This window comes from Plasmodium gaboni, chromosome 6, assembly GCF_001602025.1.
Source record: "Plasmodium gaboni strain SY75 chromosome 6, whole genome shotgun sequence".
Taxonomy (NCBI): domain Eukaryota; phylum Apicomplexa; class Aconoidasida; order Haemosporida; family Plasmodiidae; genus Plasmodium; species Plasmodium gaboni.
The window spans coordinates 482,864-502,962 of record NC_031486.1 but is presented as its reverse complement, the minus strand read 5'-3'; the positions used below and the strand labels follow the sequence as shown (position 1 = coordinate 502,962).

Genomic DNA, 20,099 nt, shown 5'->3' with positions numbered 1-20,099 from the left:
ATATATATATATTATTTTATATTAATTTATATCCATATATATTTTATTATTTTCATTTCATATATTATTAAGAATTTTTTTTTCCTTTTTGTTTTTTTTTTCTTTCTTTAAATTATATGAAAATAAAAAAAAAAAATAAAAATATGTATTTTATATTATAAATATATAATATTCTTATTCCATTTTTTTTTTATTTTTTGTAGTTTTTATAAAAAGATTATATATTTATATATATTATTTTGAATTAATAATATATATATATATATTTTATATTATTTAGTTTTAATAATAAATAAAATAACATCTTCAGAAGAAAAACATAAAAAAAAAAAAAAAAATTTTCCTTAATTAAAAATATTACTATCATTTGAAATTCATTTATTTTAAAAATAAATATCAAACAACATATTTTTATTATCAAAAGTATTTATAAAAATGGTAAGATTGTGAATAAATTAATAAAATATACATAATATTTATCTATATATAAGGATTAGTTGTCAAATATGAAATTAACGAATATATTTTTTATATAAGTATTTTATATGTGTAAATTGAACATATATATATAATATATATATATATATATGTATACATTTATTTATGTTTAATCTCTTTTCCTTTTTTTTTTATGTAGTCACTCAAATTACAAAAAAGATTAGCAGCTTCTGTTTTAAAATGTGGAAAGAATAAAATATGGATGGACCCAAATGAAATTAGCGAAATTTCATTAGCTAATTCAAGTATGTCATCAAAAAAAAAAAAAAAAAAAAAAAAAAAAAAATTTTATATATATTATATTTTTAGAATAATTACATGAACAAGTGATATTATTCTTAACAACAATTTTATTTTTATGAATAATTCATATTATTTCTATAAATAATAATATTATATATAAATTTTTTTTTTTTACATATATGTGTACGGTTAACCATAACTGTTCCAATATTATATATAATATATATATATATATATATATTTTCTTTTTTATTATTATTATACAGGGTTTAGCATAAGAAAATTATATAAAGAAGGATTGATTTTAAAAAAGCCACAAAAAGTTCATAGCAGAGCTAGGGTTAGATTATATAAGCTAGCCAAAAGAAAAGGTAGACATATGGGTATCGGTAAAAGAAAGGGTACCAAAAACGCAAGAACAAATCAAAAAACATTATGGATAAAGAGACAACGTGTTCTTAGAAGATTATTAAAAAGATTAAGAGACTCCAAAAAGGTTGATAGACATTTATATCACTCCTTTTATTTAAAATGTAAGGGAAACCAATTTAAAAATAAAAGAACTTTAATTGAAGCCATCCAAAGAGAAAAGAATGAAACATTGAAAAAGAAAGCTATAGCAGATCAATTAGAAGCCAAGAGATTGAAGGCTCAAGTTTTAAGAAATAAGAGAAAATTAAAGAAAGATAAAGAAGTTGTAGCATAAACATAACAAGTATATATATATATATGAATATATATTTGCATGTATGTATTATATAGATATATTATGTTTTTAGTTTAATAAAAAATATTTTTGATCTTTTTGAAAAGTGAAAAATTATTATTCACTAAAAAAAAAAATATTTATATATATGTAACTATGTATGATTATTTATAGATTATTTATTTTATATAATATCTTTCCAATATATATATATGTATATATGTGTATTTATTCGGTTCTATATTATATATATAAATAATTTTCTATATAAAAAAAAAAAAAAAGAAAATAATATATTATATTATATTTTTTATTTAAACTGAAAAATTAAACATTTTTAAAAATTATATTTTCTCTTAAACAAAATGTCTATTATAAAAAGAAACGAAATGTGTAAAAGAGAATTATAACAAATAATTGAAGCGAAAAATATATATGTATATGTTTGTTTGGTTATTCACCTCAATGATTCTCCTTTCCACCTTTAAAAAAAATTAAATCTTAATATATGCTAAATAACAATTAATTATATATTATGAAAAAAAAAGAAAAAAAAAAAAAAAGTTAAGATAAGTGCATAAAATTATTTTGGTAAAAATCATGTGATTTTTCAACTTATGCATCCACAAAAAAAAATAAAATAAAATAAAATAATATGAAATAATATAATGTTATATAATATAATGTAGAAAAAGAAAAACAAAAACAAAAACATAAGAAATATTACATATTATAATTTAAGATTCATATATAATATGTTTCTTTTCAAAATATACATATTTATATACAATATAATTCCTGTTATTATATCATATTTGTTTTATATTTCATTAGCATATTTTCTGTCATTAATTTTTTGATTTCATTAAGAACGATATTATTTTTTTTCTTGTATTCTTTTTGTTCATTTTGCAATGTTGATAATTCATTAACATAACTTAGTTGATGTAATTTTCTTTTTTTATTTATATTGTCTATATCATCTTTTAATGTTTTAATGTTATTTTGTAAATTGATATCTAAATGATTAAATACTTTCATATGTTCACTCCACATAACTTCTTTATATTTATTCATTAATTCCATATTTATTAAAGCATTATGTGAATTTTCTAAAATAATTTCATATTTTTTTAATGTCTTTTCCCATTCTTCTATATTTTTATTACTTAATACATCATTTTCAATATTATAATGATCAAAGTTCAATTTTTGCATTTTTCGATTTTCTTCACATCGCTTTAATTCATTTTCTATAATAGAGTTATCGTTACTTAAATATGTTATTTTAGGAGGAGGAAAACTTTCTAAATAATTTTTTATCTCGTTATTCTTATGCATTAAATTCATTTCTTCTTCAACTAGCTTTTTTGCATTTTGTTCCAACTCATTGTCATATGAATCAATATAAGGTAATGCATTAACTAAATGATGTAACTCGTTTAATTCATACAGTTTTTTTTTTGTTTTTTTCTTCTCATCTTCTTTAAGTAATTCATTTTCCTTTAATTCTACTAAAGTGCCATCATAATCGCCAGCACCCTTATCGCTTATCTGTTCTTGCATATCCATTGTTTCGTATTTTAAAATGAAATAAAAAAACAAAAAATTATGGAAAAAATATTATGTACATGGGTCAGGAAAAATATAAAAAAAAAAATATACATATATATATATATTAATTCATTTGGCTAGCTTATTTTTCTTCTTATATATACATATATATTAATGTAGCTATTTTTTTTTTTTTTTTAATCAGGTATATATTATTTTCCTATTTACCACTTAATTTATGTATGTAGCCAATTATGTTTACAAACTAGCCAACAAAAATTAAATACATAAAAAAAAAAAAAAAAAAAAAAAAAAAAAAAAAAAAAAAACACATATATATATATATATATATTTATTTATTTATTTCTATTATTATTCTGTTCTTCCAGTTTAATATTTCCAATAATATGTTACAACTTATTTTACATTAGAGGTACAAATAAATTCATTTTTGATTTTTTTCTGTTTATTGGTTTTGTTTTCCTTTTTTTTATTTTTTGTAATATATCTATAAGTGGTGTATAAAATAAAATAATCATTCAGAATACACAATATAAAAATAACAAATAATAAAAATGGATTATATATAATTATATATATACATATATAATTTTTAAATCTATATATTTTTTAATATATCTATGAAAATTAATATACGAAAAATAAAAGAAATAACATTATTCTATTATATATATAATAAAATTAGTTTTGAAAAAATATATATACAAAAGAAGGATTTGTATTATTGGTTTCATAAAATAAAATAAATTTAATCAACAAATTATATCTTTAAAAAAATATACTGAAAGGGTATTATATATATATATATATATATATATATATAATACCCGAAGAAAAAAATAACATATTGTATTTTTTTTTTTTTTTTTAAATGTTTTAAATATGAATAATATAAGGGTTATATTAATATATATATGTATATATATATATATATATATATATTACATAATATGTTGTAAATTTTATTACTTATTATTTATTATGACACTTTATTATTTCCTCCATGTTTTATAAAAAAAAAATAAGAAAAAATAAAATAGAAAAAAAGCCTAAATATTTTAATATAAAGAAAATTATAACATAGTAGCTTCTTATTATAAAAAATATACATATATAAATATATTATATTAAATAAATATATATATATATATATATTAAACTTATTTCAGTGACTCCATATTTATATGTCATGTATGTAAATCTTTTATATTTATTTCTATATTTCTATTTTTTTTTTTTGAAAAAATTAAAGATAATATATATTTCATATACATAGATGATAATTCTCTCATATCAAACAACAACAAAAAATAAAAATAAAAATAAAAGAATTACACATAAAATGAAGCTCCTTTTTTGTAAATAAAACATCACATGTTGTTATGGTAGAAAAAAAAAATATATATTTTTTTATGAGTATATTAAAATAATTATACATATATATATATTTTATTTTATTGCCTTTTTTATAAATACTTCCTTTTTCCATTCACAATCAGAATAAATAAATAAATTAAAAAAAAAAAAAAAAAATTATAATTATAAAAAAAAAAAAATCTCCAAAAGTATTTTAATAAAATAAACGATAAGTATTAAACATAGAAAAGTGAATTTTAAATATATATATATATATATATATATATTTTTTCAAGTGTAAATAAAAATAATAAAAAATGAAAGAATCGTGCTGGAAAAATAAAGAAAACGTATTTATAATTTATCTATCCTTTCTAAATATATAAAAAATATTAATATATGAATAAGTAAATATATATATTATACTTTTACACAATATTATTATAAATAATATAATAATAAAATTATCATATATATATATATATATATATATAATATTTATATTTATTCTTATATGCATTAGTTTTATATTATACACATAATATATATATAGTTAGAAATTTAAGAAAAAAAAAAGGAAATTTTTTTCTTTCATTTTTTTTTAAATATTATTATGTACGTATAAATAAATATTTATACATATATATAATATATATATATATAATATATATAGAGAATATATTAAGTTATTTATATTATATGATGAATGCGTAATTTTTTATATGTATTTATAAAATCTTTCTTTTTATTATTGTTATATATATGTGAATATATAAATATATATATTTTTTTTTTATTATCCGGAAAAGCAATTTTTTTAATTTTTGTTTTTGCAAAAAAGTAGAAAATTATAAAAACCTAAAAGAAAATAAAGAAATTAAAGAATAAAACAAAAAAAAACATTTTTAATTGTAATTATCTAAAAAATAGAACATTCCCAAAAAAATAATAATTAAGAAATAAATAATAAATAAATAAATAAATAATAAATAAAAATTTTGTTTCAAATATAATATATTTATGATCATATTATATATATATATTTTTTTTTTTTTTTTTTTTTCCTTCATAAATGTAATATTTATACATATTAAGATATGTATATTAAAATATACAAACATATATTTTTTATATATAACAAATATTTTATATTTTTAATATAAATATAATATTAGTTATAAGCTTTATAATATATATATTTTTATGAATATAAAAAAAAAAAAAAAAAAAAAACACAAGGTGGAAAAAAACCAATTCAAATGTGAAATAAAATATAATAATAATATATATATATATTATTATATTTATTTATAAAATAATTATCATAATAATATTTTTATAAAGGATAATTCTTAAAAAAAAAAAAAAAAAAGTGTATTCCCTACTGTGTAATTATTATTTTATTTATATATATAAAAGAAATCATTTTAAAATAATATATTACATATATAAGTATAATAAAATAATTTGAGTGGTATATAAAAGTGTATTAGAATGTAGTTTATGCATACATATATCATTAAATAAATATAAAAATACGAAGTGTATTAAAATAAAATATTTATATGTACATATTATAATATATATATATATATATATATATATATGTATGTATGATATTTATTTTAAGCAAAATAGGAATAATTTTTTTTTTAATAAATATTTTATATGTTTATTATATATATAATATATATATTGTTTCATATTACCATTTTGATTAACATTTTAATTTTTTTAATTTTTATGGAACTTTTTTTTTTTTTTTTTATTCTTTAATAATTACTATAAAATAGTATTATATAAGACTATGAATATTTTAAAAGCAAAAAAAGATATTTCATGATAATAAATAAAATATATATATATATATATATAATTATATATGTGTGATATATATATTTATATATGTGATTATTTATTATTCCTTAAGAATACATTTAATATATGAATTTTGCTACATTTTGAAATATATTATATATATATATAATATATGTGTGCATATATGTTTATGGCTTATTTCTTTAATTTATTTTTATTTAATATATATAATTATATATATATATATGTTATATTAATATGGTTTTTTTTTAATATGTGTTATTTCTTTTTTATACCTTTTTAAAAAAGGCCATATTTTAATTATATATATATTATATATATATATATATATATATATATATATGTATGTATATATTTTAACCGTTTTAATTTTTTATTTTAAAAAAAATATAATATATAACAAATATATTGTAAACGTTTTGTAAAGATTTATATACACGTGTGTATATTTTGTGTAATCATTTAAATGAGTAAATAATATATTAATATATATATATATATATATATATATATATATATATATATATATATTTATTTATTTATTCATTTTATTTTTATTTGAGTGTACCGTTTTGGGTTGTTGCTTAGTTTGAGTAGCTAGCTAAAAATCAATTGGGGATTTTTAAAAAAAAAAAAAAAAAAAAAAGATGAACAATGAGTTCAACTGAAAAAATTGAAGTAATTAATTCTAATGAGACAAGGTTGAAGAAAAATGAAAGTAAAAAATATGAAGGCGAATTTTTAAAATCTAATACTAATGAAGTGAAAGGAAAAAAAGTATTATCAAATATTGATGATGATTTAATAGATGGATGTAGTAAAATAGAAAAGTATGTATGTTTTTCAGGGTTAGATAAATATTTATTTGGATTAAAAAAGAAAGTGAATAGATTTTATTTTATATATACAATAATAACAATAATACATTTTTTAATATATGTAAATAGAGGTATTATACCTGGTTCTTATGATTATTTATCATCATATTTAAAAGAAATATATGATGCTACAAATGTTGATGTACACATTGGATTTCTTACTTCAGTGTTTGTATTTGGATTAAGTATAAATTCTATTTTAAGTGGTTCATTAGCTTCAGCATATAGTATATTTAAAATAACTGATATTTTTTTATTCCAGAATTCTTTAGCTCTATTACTTACAGGTTTCTCATTTATTGTTGGTTCATATTATACTTTAATGTTTAGTAGATTTTTTTGTGGTTTTAGTGAAGCTGCATTTATAACAATTATCCCTCCGCTTATTTATTCATATTCAAAAGATCGAGCTGGCTCATGGATTAGTATCTTTATAGCTATGTTTCCTTTAGGTGGTTGTGTAGGATATTTACTAGCTGTTGCATTACCACTTTTGAAAATCAGCATTGCTCAATACTTTTTAATATCAGGATTTGTTTTTTTCCTTTTTTTCATGTGCTTCTATCTTTTTGATGAAAGCCTACTTAAATCATATGAAGATGAAAAAAGCAGAAGGGAACTCGAAAAGTCACAACCACAAAAATGTTTGGAAGAAGGTATGTATAGAAATAACACAATGAAAAGCTCAAAGAGTATCAAGGACAGAACCAAAAGTAAACAAGACGACGACCCTTCCCTTTCGAATGATTTTAAAACAAAAGCTGCTAATGATGAATCGCACAAAACAAATGAAAATAATAGAAATAATAAAAAAGAAAATAATCATAATTCAACTGATGATACCACCAATATAAACAACAAAAAGGAAAATAATAATAATAATAATAATAATAACAATGACAATAATAACAATGACAATAATAATAATGACAATAATAATAATGATGATGGCAATTATGAAGATGGAAATAAAGCTAGTACTAATTATCAAAAGCAATTAACTAAAGGACACGATAATGTTAATGATCAGAATAATTTATCTAGTGCTAAAACTTCCAATATTTCTAATTTAAAAAATATATCATCAGGAAAAAGTATTGATGATAGCACAGATAATTCAAAAAATAAACATTCAACCGACTATTCTGATCATAAATCATATGATGAAAACTTTAAATTAAATAAAAAAGGAAATATGGTTGCTGCTATTTATGAAGAAGATGCCATGTTTAGAAATAATGGTCTACATAAAAATGATACAAATAATCTTTCATTTAGTTCATCTCAAAAATTAAATCATAATGACGGTGTTAATTCATATGACAATGAAAATGACATGACAAATAATGATTATACCGAGCGACATAGTGGTAATAATAGTTATATAAATAATAACCTTGATAAAATGTATACAGTTAAAGCTTATGGAAATGATGATCTATATTTAAATCCTGCACAACGTTCATATAGTAAAGACAAAAGAGATAAATTCCTTGAAATCGAAATCGAAAATAGTATAGAAACACTTGATGAAGATAAAAATACAGAACTAAACTTAAGCTTATTAGTTAATACTACTATTACTAATATTAGCTTCTTATTATTAGTTATTGCTTTAACAGCACATGCAGATATGATTCAATGCTATCTAGTTTATGGAGCTCCAATCTTATATGCACTTAACATCTTCCCTTCTTATAAAGCAGCAACTGTTACTTGTAGTTTATGCGCTTGCTTGTCATCCATCATTGGTACTTTCTTCGGAGGATTCCTAATGGACTTTTACAATCTAAATATACAAAATATTGATAAAAATTATGAACACATAAAAAATAATGAAAAGAAAATTAAAATATATAACAAAGATGTACTTGTTCATGAATATTTACGAATTGTAGGTTTGCAGACATTTTTCATTCTAATAATTGCAAGTGTCTTGGTTCTAATGATACCCTTTATTAGTAATATGTACTGGTTCACATTTGTTATGACATTAGGTCTGACCTTTCTCTTCTCCGCAATGGTAAGAAATATAAATATATATATATATATATATATATACATATTTTTTTTTTAAGTCACTTTGTTAAAAGGAAAATATTATCTTGTTCATATTTTTATTAAACACAGCTAGCTAAATAAATATATATATATATATTTTTTTTTTTTTTTTTTTTCACCTAGCCTGGTCATAATATTGGTATTATGGTGTGTGTGCCACAAAATATTCGAGCTTTTTCAATTGGAATGTCATCATTTATTTCTCATTTATTCGGGTAAGAAAAAAAATATATAGTACACCATTATTTTTTTTTTTTTGAAAAGTGAAAAATTACCTGAACTGTTCATAAAAAAATAAATAAATGAATAAAATATATGTACATACATTAATATATATATATATATATATATATATATATGTGTATATATGTGTGTATATATTTTTTTTCCATATAGTGATATTCCATGGACCATCATTACTGGAAAGATTAAGGGAACATTATCTCCAGACTGTGTTGTAACAAGAAATGTAATTTGAAAATTTTTAATTTAAAAAAAAATAGAATAAATAAATATATATATATATATATATATATGTATGATATTTTTAACATGTATATGATTTTATTTTATTATATTCTTTTTATTTTTATTTTTATTTTTATAGGGTGACTTAAGTGAAAAATGTCGTGAACAAAGTTCAGGTTTAAAAATTACTTTATTAATTATATGTTCTAAAGCACTAATAATGGCATTAGGAAGTTTTTTCCTTTATCTATATTCAAAGAAGAAAATCAAGAAATATAAAAGTAGACAGCCTATTAAAGCATAAGAAAAAAAAATAATAATAATAATAAAAATAAAATAAAATAAAATAAAATACCGACTTCATTTTATTCATTTATGAAAATAAATAAAAAAAAAAAAATTATATTATACATATTGTTTCTATTATTTTTTTTTTTTTTCTGCATATTTAAAATTTCTTTAAATACCTTATTTTAAAAAAATTTGTTACATGCATATATATATATATATATATATATATATTGTTGGACCTTGTTATATTTTACGCTACATATAAATATATATATATATAATATATATATATATACATATACATATAATTATATATGTTGTGATATTTTTAATAAAAATGTTTTATATATTTAAATATAAGCATTTGTGTAGTTTTTTATTCTTCTATACATATATATTTTTTTAAAAGTATTTTAAATTTTAAAACATTTATATTATACATGTTGCATTTCATTTTGATTATATGTGTTTAACCATACATACATATATATATATATATATATATATGTGTAGTTATATTTATTTTTATAATGTTGCGTATATATAATAATCCTATGTTACTTCTTATGTTTTTATTCCCCCTATTCGTACATATATTATACATAGAAAAAAAATAAAAGAAGAATAAATACATATTATTATATATATATTTCATGCCACCGATTCAGTTTGTGGAATTTTAAATTTTTTTTTTTTTTTTTTTAGTTTCAAAATTAATTTTAAGATATTCTCATTTATATGCATATAAATATATAATTAATTGCACACCTTGTCACGCCAAAAAAAATATATGAAGTGATATATATTTATTATATATCGCTATAAAATATATATACATATATACATATATACATATATATATATATATATATATATATATATATTTATATATTTATATTTTTACATCTGAAAAGTTAAGAGAACTTCAAAAAATATACAAAAAAAAAAAAAAAAAATTGAACTTTATAAATATTAAGATATCTTATTATTAAAATTTTTTCATTTAATATAATTATTTAAATATATATATAATATATTTTTTTTTTAATATGAATTATAAATATAACAATAAAAATAAAATACTCCTGTAATGTTCAAATTTTTGTAGACTATAATATGTTTTTTAAGGATAGGCTAAATATAATAATAATATATATATATATTATATATATATATATTTTTTTTTTTATTTGCTCGCGGCTCATATCTAAATAATGTTATTTATATTATATTCATATATTGTTATATTTTTATATTTATTCATTTCATATAATAAAATATTAAATAAAAATAAAAATAGAAAGAACTATTAAATATATTTATATTAATATATTCTTATTTTAATTTTCCTAATGGCAAATTAGAAAAATTTTTTTTTTTTTTTTTTTTTTTTTATTCTTTATCATTCTATACTCATGTAGAGCTTATTTCTTGCCAACTTATTAAAATATATAAATATATAATAATAATATATATATATATTTTTTTTTTTTTTAATTTTTATTTTTTTAAAAAAAAAATGTATCTATTTAAGAAAATGTATTATTGTGATCGTAAAAGTATAAATTTGATCGCATAAAGTAAAAAATAGAATTACAACATGTTTTCGAATTCAATAAAATTAGAGAATTTAAATGACTATAACAATGAAGCTGAGAAATGTATTAAGCCCTTTTTATATAATAATTCATCTAATGATAATAAAGAAAATGAAAACATTATACAAGTTGAGAGACCAAATTTAATAAATATAAAGAAAATAAAAAAAAAGAATTATTATAATAAAAAAGAAAGAGGAGAAATATCGTTAACAGATTGTTTAGCTTGTAGTGGTTGTGTTACGAATGAAGAAACTACATTTTTAAAAAGTCAGAATTATATAGAAATAATAAATACTGTAAAAAAAAAAAAAATTAATATTATGTCATTATCTTTACAAAGTGTCACAGCATTATCTGTATATTATAAATTACCAGTATTAACAATTCAAAAGAAATTATGTTTTTTTTTTAAATCTTTAAATTTTGATTATGTATATGATTCATCATTAGGAGAATTAATAACATTGAATGAAGCAAAAAAAGAATTTCTTGAATATTTTTTTAAAAATAATGATGTATATGAAAATAATATATATCGTTCAGATGGTCATGTTGAAAATATGAATCATAAGAAGAAAAAAAATATATTCATATCGAAAATATTAAATGATAAGAATAAAACAAAAAACAAAATCCCCTTACATAATGATAATATAAACAATATGGTTAGTATGAATAATATGAATAATACTTATGAAGATGAAGATAAATATGTTTCATTATGCTCAAATAATTCAAGTAATATATTTTCTTTACAATATATAGAAAAACAAATAGGAAAGAAAACACTTCCACTTATATGTTCTCATTGTAGTGGTACTGTTTTATATGGAGAAAAAAATTTTGATGATGATATATTAAATAGTTTTAGTAAGACAAAAAGTAGTCAAGATATTCAAGGGATTATTTTAAAAATATTACATTTACATAACAGTGTTATAAATACATATCCATGTTTAAATGATTATTATATTTACAATAATTTTTTTAAATTATATAATTATAAATTTAATTGGATAAGTATATGTAATAAATATTTTAATAGAAATTATAGATTCAATGAAAATTTATTAAAAACAAAAAAAAAATATATTAATAATGATGATGATGATAATAATATGACTGTATTAAACGATATGGAAGTTTTAAATATATATGATATAAATCATGTTTATTTATTATATTGTTTCGATAAAAAATTAGAAGCTTGTCGAATATATGAAGAACAACAGACTAGTATAGAAAATAATATGAAGAATTATTTATCTGGTCAAAATATTGACTATAATATATTTGTAAGAAATGAACAAAATAAAAACAAATTTTATGGTGTTGATGCAGTTATGACAACAGTGGAACTGATTGAAATGATAAAAAATATGAACATTGATTTTTATACATTACCTGAATTAAATATTGATAATATATATAAGCTTATAAAAAGAACTTGTCAAAATTATGTGTCTGGGTCAAATAATATAACAAGTGGTTTGTCTGATATATTAAACGAAAGGGATACAAACAACAACAATAAAAAAAAAAAAATAAATAATAATAATAATATCAACAAAAATAATAATATTAATAGTTGTAGTAGTAGTAGTAATAATGTGTGTAGTGTTGATGAATATTTATATGTCAACACTATAAATGACAAAGAAGAAAAAAAAAAAAATAAGGTAATATTATCATATTTTGAAGAAACAAAATATATGAAATATATTTATGATGATTTATTTTTACGTTATTTAATTCGTAGCAGTCATAAAAATAATATATCTATGGGATATGGAGAAGAAATATTTAAATATGTGTGTAAAGAAATATTTAATTTTGAAGTTGATAAAGAATTGGGGTTAAATTTAAAATATGAAGATATAATTGTTCTTTCTTTATTTAAGAATAATACTTGTATGTTTAGGGTTATCTTATCATATGGATTTAAGAGTATGCATAATGTTTTGAGAAAAATAAAAGAATTAAAGAATGAGAACATAAAGAATTATAAAAATATGGATGAACAAATATCACATGTTGATGATAATAAAAATGAATATGATATTAATATTACATATAATCTTAGATTTATTGGAAGAATTGATTATGTTGAATTAATGGCATGTGAAAAAGGATGTCTTTTTGGATGTGCTCAGAATATTTTTTCACAACATGTTGAGAAATTTTCAAATTGTTCATGTAATAATATTGATATATTTAAAAAAATAGCTAAACAAGAAGTTATTTCTAATTTCGACTTTTTACAAGTATCAAATGATAATAAAAAGAAAGAAAGAAAAAAATTCTGCTGTAATGAAAATCATAAAAATTATATAATGAATTCATTATATAAGGAGAATAATAATAACAATGAATATATTAATAATAATGATCAAGAACATAATAATATATTTAAATATAAAGATAAAGAAAAATTGTTTATGAAATTATATGATACTATGCATGATGATAAATATACTTTATATGTAAACTCAAATCATTGTATATATGATGAAACTATTAATTCTTTTTTAAAAAATATATTTCACGCATTTAATCATGGAACGTTTCATCTTTTTAAAGCAACCTTCTCTTCAAAAAAAAAATTGGACATAACCAATTGGTAGAGCCTTTTTTTTTTTTGGTAATTATAATATATAAAGAGATAAATATGACAACACCACAAAGTAAACATGTAAACATGTAAACATATAAACATATATATGTAATATATAACATATATGTTTATATGTTTATATGTATTTTTTTTTTTTTTATGTAGTGATAATTTTATAATTATCGTCATTATTAAAATAATTCATGTGTAATATATTTATTTGTATATATATATATATATATTTATTTATTTATTTGTTTATATTTATTTATTTTTTTAAATAATTTATTAACCCTTTAAATTTTCAAAATACTACAATAGCAGTTATTATATATATACAAAAAAAAATAGAAGATATAAATATAACATATATTACATACACATATATTATATATGTGCGTGTTATTTTTTTTTTTTTTAGTCTGCATACGCACATGCATGTGTCATCTTATGATATACATACATTTAAATATAAATATATATGATATTGTGAAGTATTTTATATTTTATATTTTATTATTTTTTCATGTATATATTATATTTATGAATCAAGTATTTTTTTTTTATTTTAAAAATATTTAAAATATGCAACAGTAGAGCAAACTTGTATGCTCTCCATTTAAAAAAAAAAAAAAAAAAAAAAAAAAAAAAAAAAAAAAAAAAAAAAAAAAAAAAATAAAAAAAAAAAAAAAAAAAAAAAAAAAAAAAAAAAAAAAAAAAAAAAAAAAAAAAAAAAAAATAAAAAGTAAATCATTTGTCCATATTATGATAATATATAAATAAATAAATGTAAATAAATAAATATATATATATATATATATATATATAATACATATAATATACCTTTAAAATAAGGAATATCTTTCAATTTTATTTTCTATTTTATTGTTATAATGAGTAGTGTATATGGCATAGAACAATTGAACGATATATTAAAATATAATATAGAAGGAAATAAAAGAAAAGAAAAGAAAAAAAATAGTAATCATGATATAAAGATAGAAGAAAAAGAGAAAAGAGACAATGATAATGATAATGAGAAATATTTAAATAAAAGCAAACTTATAGGGAAAAAATATATTGATAAAGTTATAAATGAATGTAATAATATATATATAAATTATTATCAATATAATAATAAAAGATATAATCATATATATAATATATATGATAATAAAAATTATAATGATATAGAATATAAACAATATAAAAATTTAAATATAGATAATAAAATATGTAAAGTCAAAGGAGAACATTTATATCAAGGAACAGCAGGTATTACAAATGAAATTATTATAGAAACATTAAATACAAATGAAGAATGTATCTATATAGAAAATTGTATATTAGAAGTATATATAAAAAGAAAAGATCAAGTCGATAAACTAAATTATAATAAAAATGAATATACAACTTCTCAATCTTATAATAATAATAATATGTATTCAAAATTTATAAATAATAATCTTTTTAATAAATATTTATATGATAAACATTGTTCTTTAATCAATATAAATCATAACAAATATAATATTAATGCCAACTTTTCTAATTATAAAAATGTAGGTCAATATTCTTCAAAACAAAATGAACACAATTATGATACATATCAACCATGTCATGATGAAATGGAATATTATCCTCCAAATGTAAGAAATAATGAACCTATATATGGAAAATATTCAAATGGAATAAATACACATCAAAATAAATACCACGAAATAGATACACATCAAAATAAATACCATGAAATAGATATACATCAAAATAAATACCACGAAATAGATACACATCAAAATAAATCCCATGAAATAAATACACATAATAATCAAAATAAAAAAAAAAACACAAATTGTATAAAAAAAAAAGATTTTTTTAATAATCATGCACATCATCATTATAATAATAATATAACATACAATGATACCATGAAGGATGGATACTTAAATAATAATTTAGAATATGATGAAGAATCTAATAAATTAATCAAAGACAGTCTAAAATGTAATGTAAGAGATCTAAAGAATGGTACTTATATTATTACTTATAATTTAAGAAAATGTGGATATTATTATTTATCAATATTTTATAATAAAAAACATATAGCTGAATCTCCATATCTTATTGAAATAAAAGCTTCAGAAGCTTATGCACCCAACTGTGTAATTTATAAGAATGACATTACGAATAAATTAATTATTCCTTATGATACAAGTGAAGAAATATTATCATATGATAATAATACATCCTCCTTTTATGATAATCCTTGTGATTCTAATGTGTCGTGTGAATCCCCTCTTCATCATGTATCTATTAAGACCCACCAAAAAGATGACAAGGATAGTGAGAAGAAGAAAAAAAAAATGCATCTTTTAAAATTCACAAAAGAAGAAGAGGAAGAAGAACTAAACAAAACATTTAATAACTTCTATATACAATGTTATGATGCTTATGAAAATAAAATATGTAAAGGTGGAGACATTTTAGAAGTAGAAGGTATAGGTGATATAAAGATAATTAATATTCAAGATTTAAATAATGGTACATATGAAGTGATATATAAATATATAAAAAATAATATTGAAAATAATAATAATAATAATAATAATAGTTATGAGAATATGTATAGAGAAATCCATGTCACTTTAAATAAAGTACATATTAAAGGGTCTCCTTTCAGAATTATTTTTAAGAATGATAATAATATGTATTATATAAATAAATTAAAAAATATTTTACAAATAGAAGATTATAATATTAATTCTTTTAAACTAATAGAAAGAATAATAAATATAATAAAATCATATAACCATATAAAAGAAAATTTTATAATAAACGATGAAAATATAAATTGTTTATTATATTCTGATCCTTTTATGAATATAAATTCACATTATTATAATAAAAAAGAATTACATGATATATTAAAAAAAGTAGATACACAACTTTTATCTTTAATGTCTATACCTATGAAAGAACAACTATTTAATTATATTAAATATATTAATAATGATAACAAAATTGCACACTTAAAAATATTATTATATAAAGATTTAATATATCAATTAGGATATATATTAAAAAATATAAATAATTTTTATCATTCTTTTCAAAAGGATATGCAAGATCTTAAAACTAAAAGAATATTACAACATCAAATAATTAAAGAAGCTAATATTATGTATGAATCATTAAGAGATAAAAATATACATACATTGCCTTTCAATTTTTCTATTAATGATATGAACATATATAAAGAAAATTTGACAAATAAAAAAAAATATCTCTTACAAAAACATAATACCTTAGTGCAAAAATATAAAGATATAAAAATGAAAGAAAAACAATTTTTAAAAGATAGAAAACAAATAACAAACGAATTAACCAACAAATATAAACTCCATCAATATGTTTATCAACGTTCAACAAATGCCTTACAAGAAATTAATACTCACTTGAAAAAAAAAACTATACAAAGTATTAAGGAATATGCAGCCTATGAACAAAAATTCGTATCCTTAAAAACTGACATGCAAAAAACACTCAAATGAAAATTAAAGTAAAAATAAAATAAAATTAAAGTAAATTAAAATAAAATTAAAATAAAATTAAAGTAAAATTAAAATAAAATTAAAATAAAATTAAAATAAAATTAAAATAAAATTAAAGTAAAATTAAAGTAAAAAATTAAAGTAAAAATTAAAATTGTTCTTTTAAGTATAATCCACATATATATATATATATATATAATATATGTTCTCAATAATAGCTAGCTAAAAAAAAAAAAAAAAAAAAAAAAAAATGAACATTTGGTAAAAACTTTTTTTTTTTTAGTCATCATTTTTGTACATAAAATAAAAATAAAACGATTACACATATATATATATATATATATAATATTATCGAAGTAAGATGGTTACTTATTAATTGAGTGTTTGTCATTTTTTCAGATGAACATTGGAAAAGCTAGCAAATCATTTAAAAGGTGTGTGGACTATTCCTTATATCTTGTAACTGACGATAAGTTTTTGAAAGATAAAGAAAATGTATGCGGAACATTTATTAATAAAATAATACAGGGTGTTTTAGGAGGGGTCGGATTAATACAATTAAGATTAAAAAAATCAGATGATATATATTTTTATAATACAGCAGTAAAAATAAAAAACTTATTAATACCTTTTAATATTCCTCTTATTATAAACAATAGATTAGATATATGTTTATCTGTTAATGCGGATGGAGTTCATTTAGGGAAGAGCGATATACCTTTATATCATGCTAGAAATATATTAGGTGAAAATAAAATTATTGGTGCTACTATAAATTTTAGTGATGAAAAAGATATAGAAATGTGTATCAATAATAGAATAGACTATATAGCACATGATCATACTTTATATGAATCAACAACTAAAAAAACAATTGTATCAAATGAACAAGGTTTAAAAGAACAAATACGCATTCTTGAAAATAAAATAAAATATCTTTATGATAAAGGGAAACTTATAAAAAATCATAATAATACTGATGTTAATTATAAAAATATGATCCCACCAATTATATTAATAGGTGGGATAAATACAAATAATATAAAAAATACAATGATATCTTTTTCTAACACATGTGAAGGTCTAGCTGTTGTTTCATGTATACTTGATGAAAATTCCCCATCATTTATTAATACTTTAAAATTAAAATATGTAATAGATAAATATAAAAAAAGTCATTGTGTTGCTTTTATTAATATGTATAGTAGTTGTTTAAATTATTTGTATTATCAGAATATAGAATTAAAAGAACAGTTAAATTTACCTATAATATTCCAATCAACAAAACAGAAGATGAATGCATTCCTTGTTACAAATATGATATTAGATAAAAATAAATTATATTTTATACCTTTTAAAAATAACGACCATTTTGATATTATAACCTTAAATGAATTTTTTAAAAATAGTGAGAAGGCAAATGTTTTTCTTTTTCATTCTTCTTATGATTTGTTTTTAAACAATAATAATAAAATTGATAGTAGTAGTATAAATGGTATATTAAACAAAGCGAAGAATAGTGATGATAAATATGAGAATATAAAGGATGAAATAATAAAAAGGATTAATCAATTAAACGATATTATAAAAAAAGAACATATGGGACATAATATATTTATACTTATTGGTGAAGAAATATGTAATTTATTTAACAAAAATGTTTATCCACAAATTTTTAATTCGAATTATTTTTTTATTATAAAGAAACATTCAAGTATCCAATCTAGAACATCTGAACAATGGTTATATTATGATACAAAAAATGCATGTATACAATATAATCATAATATTATTAATATTTTTTTAAAAAACGAACATTTTTTCTCAGAAGAAAATATTAAAAAATTCGGTTTATTAATGTCTTACTTTCTAATTGTACAGGACAAAAATATAACACCACAATTTTTACAACAAATTGAAACCCAAGGGGAAACAAATTTTTACGAGCAAACATTATGGAAATTTATAGCAACGGTGGATATTTCTTTGAAATTGGTTGAGAATAGTATGGGTATATAAAAAAAAAAAAATATATATATAAATAAATAAATAAATATATATATATATATATATATATATTTATATTTATGTTTATATTTGTGTGTGTGTGTGTGTTTTTTTTTTTTTTTTTTAATTCTTTCGATATATAAAAATGTTTATGTAAATTCACCAAATGGTAAACATGCAATTTTCCACACAAGATAAAAATGAATAAAAAAAATATATATATATATATATATATTTATTTATTTATATTTATATATTTTAATTTATATATACATATATCAATTCTGAAGAACAAAAAAAAAAAAAAAAAAAAAAAAAAAAAAAAAAAAAAAAAAAAAAAAAAAATTAAAAAAGGAGTAGTTATTTAAAGCAAAAGAAAAAAATATATTATTTTTTATATTTTTATTTATT

General features: G+C 17.9%; 6 protein-coding genes across 6 annotated transcripts; 5 read left to right on the top strand and 1 right to left on the bottom strand.

The window, feature by feature from the left end:
- Positions 1-435: 435 nt before the first annotated feature.
- Positions 436-1,447, top strand: PGSY75_0614500 (60S ribosomal protein L19; the record flags this gene model as incomplete). The annotated part of the gene is made up of 3 exons (XM_018784727.1): positions 436-438; positions 638-743; positions 1,008-1,447. The coding sequence occupies 3 exons, from the start codon at positions 436-438 to the stop codon at positions 1,445-1,447; spliced, it is 549 nt and encodes a 182-aa protein (XP_018642781.1).
- Positions 1,448-2,251: 804 nt separating this feature from the next.
- Positions 2,252-3,019, bottom strand: PGSY75_0614400 (conserved protein, unknown function; the record flags this gene model as incomplete). Its single annotated transcript, XM_018784726.1, has 1 exon — positions 2,252-3,019. One exon carries the CDS (start codon positions 3,017-3,019, stop codon positions 2,252-2,254), a length of 768 nt encoding a protein of 255 aa, XP_018642780.1.
- A 3,852-nt stretch (positions 3,020-6,871) lies between these two features.
- On the top strand, positions 6,872-9,928 carry PGSY75_0614300 (organic anion transporter; the record flags this gene model as incomplete). The annotated part of the gene is made up of 4 exons (XM_018784725.1): positions 6,872-9,118; positions 9,280-9,371; positions 9,553-9,625; positions 9,764-9,928. The coding sequence occupies 4 exons, from the start codon at positions 6,872-6,874 to the stop codon at positions 9,926-9,928; spliced, it is 2,577 nt and encodes an 858-aa protein (XP_018642779.1).
- A 1,587-nt stretch (positions 9,929-11,515) lies between these two features.
- Positions 11,516-14,140, top strand: PGSY75_0614200 (putative cytosolic Fe-S cluster assembly factor NAR1; the record flags this gene model as incomplete). Its single annotated transcript, XM_018784724.1, has 1 exon — positions 11,516-14,140. The coding sequence occupies one exon, from the start codon at positions 11,516-11,518 to the stop codon at positions 14,138-14,140; it is 2,625 nt and encodes an 874-aa protein (XP_018642778.1).
- Positions 14,141-15,023: 883 nt separating this feature from the next.
- PGSY75_0614100 (hypothetical protein) lies at positions 15,024-17,681 on the top strand (the record flags this gene model as incomplete). The annotated part of the gene is made up of 1 exon (XM_018784723.1): positions 15,024-17,681. The coding sequence occupies one exon, from the start codon at positions 15,024-15,026 to the stop codon at positions 17,679-17,681; it is 2,658 nt and encodes an 885-aa protein (XP_018642777.1).
- A 399-nt stretch (positions 17,682-18,080) lies between these two features.
- Positions 18,081-19,700, top strand: PGSY75_0614000 (putative thiamin-phosphate pyrophosphorylase; the record flags this gene model as incomplete). The annotated part of the gene is made up of 1 exon (XM_018784722.1): positions 18,081-19,700. The coding sequence occupies one exon, from the start codon at positions 18,081-18,083 to the stop codon at positions 19,698-19,700; it is 1,620 nt and encodes a 539-aa protein (XP_018642776.1).
- Between the last annotated feature and the right edge of the window lie 399 nt (positions 19,701-20,099).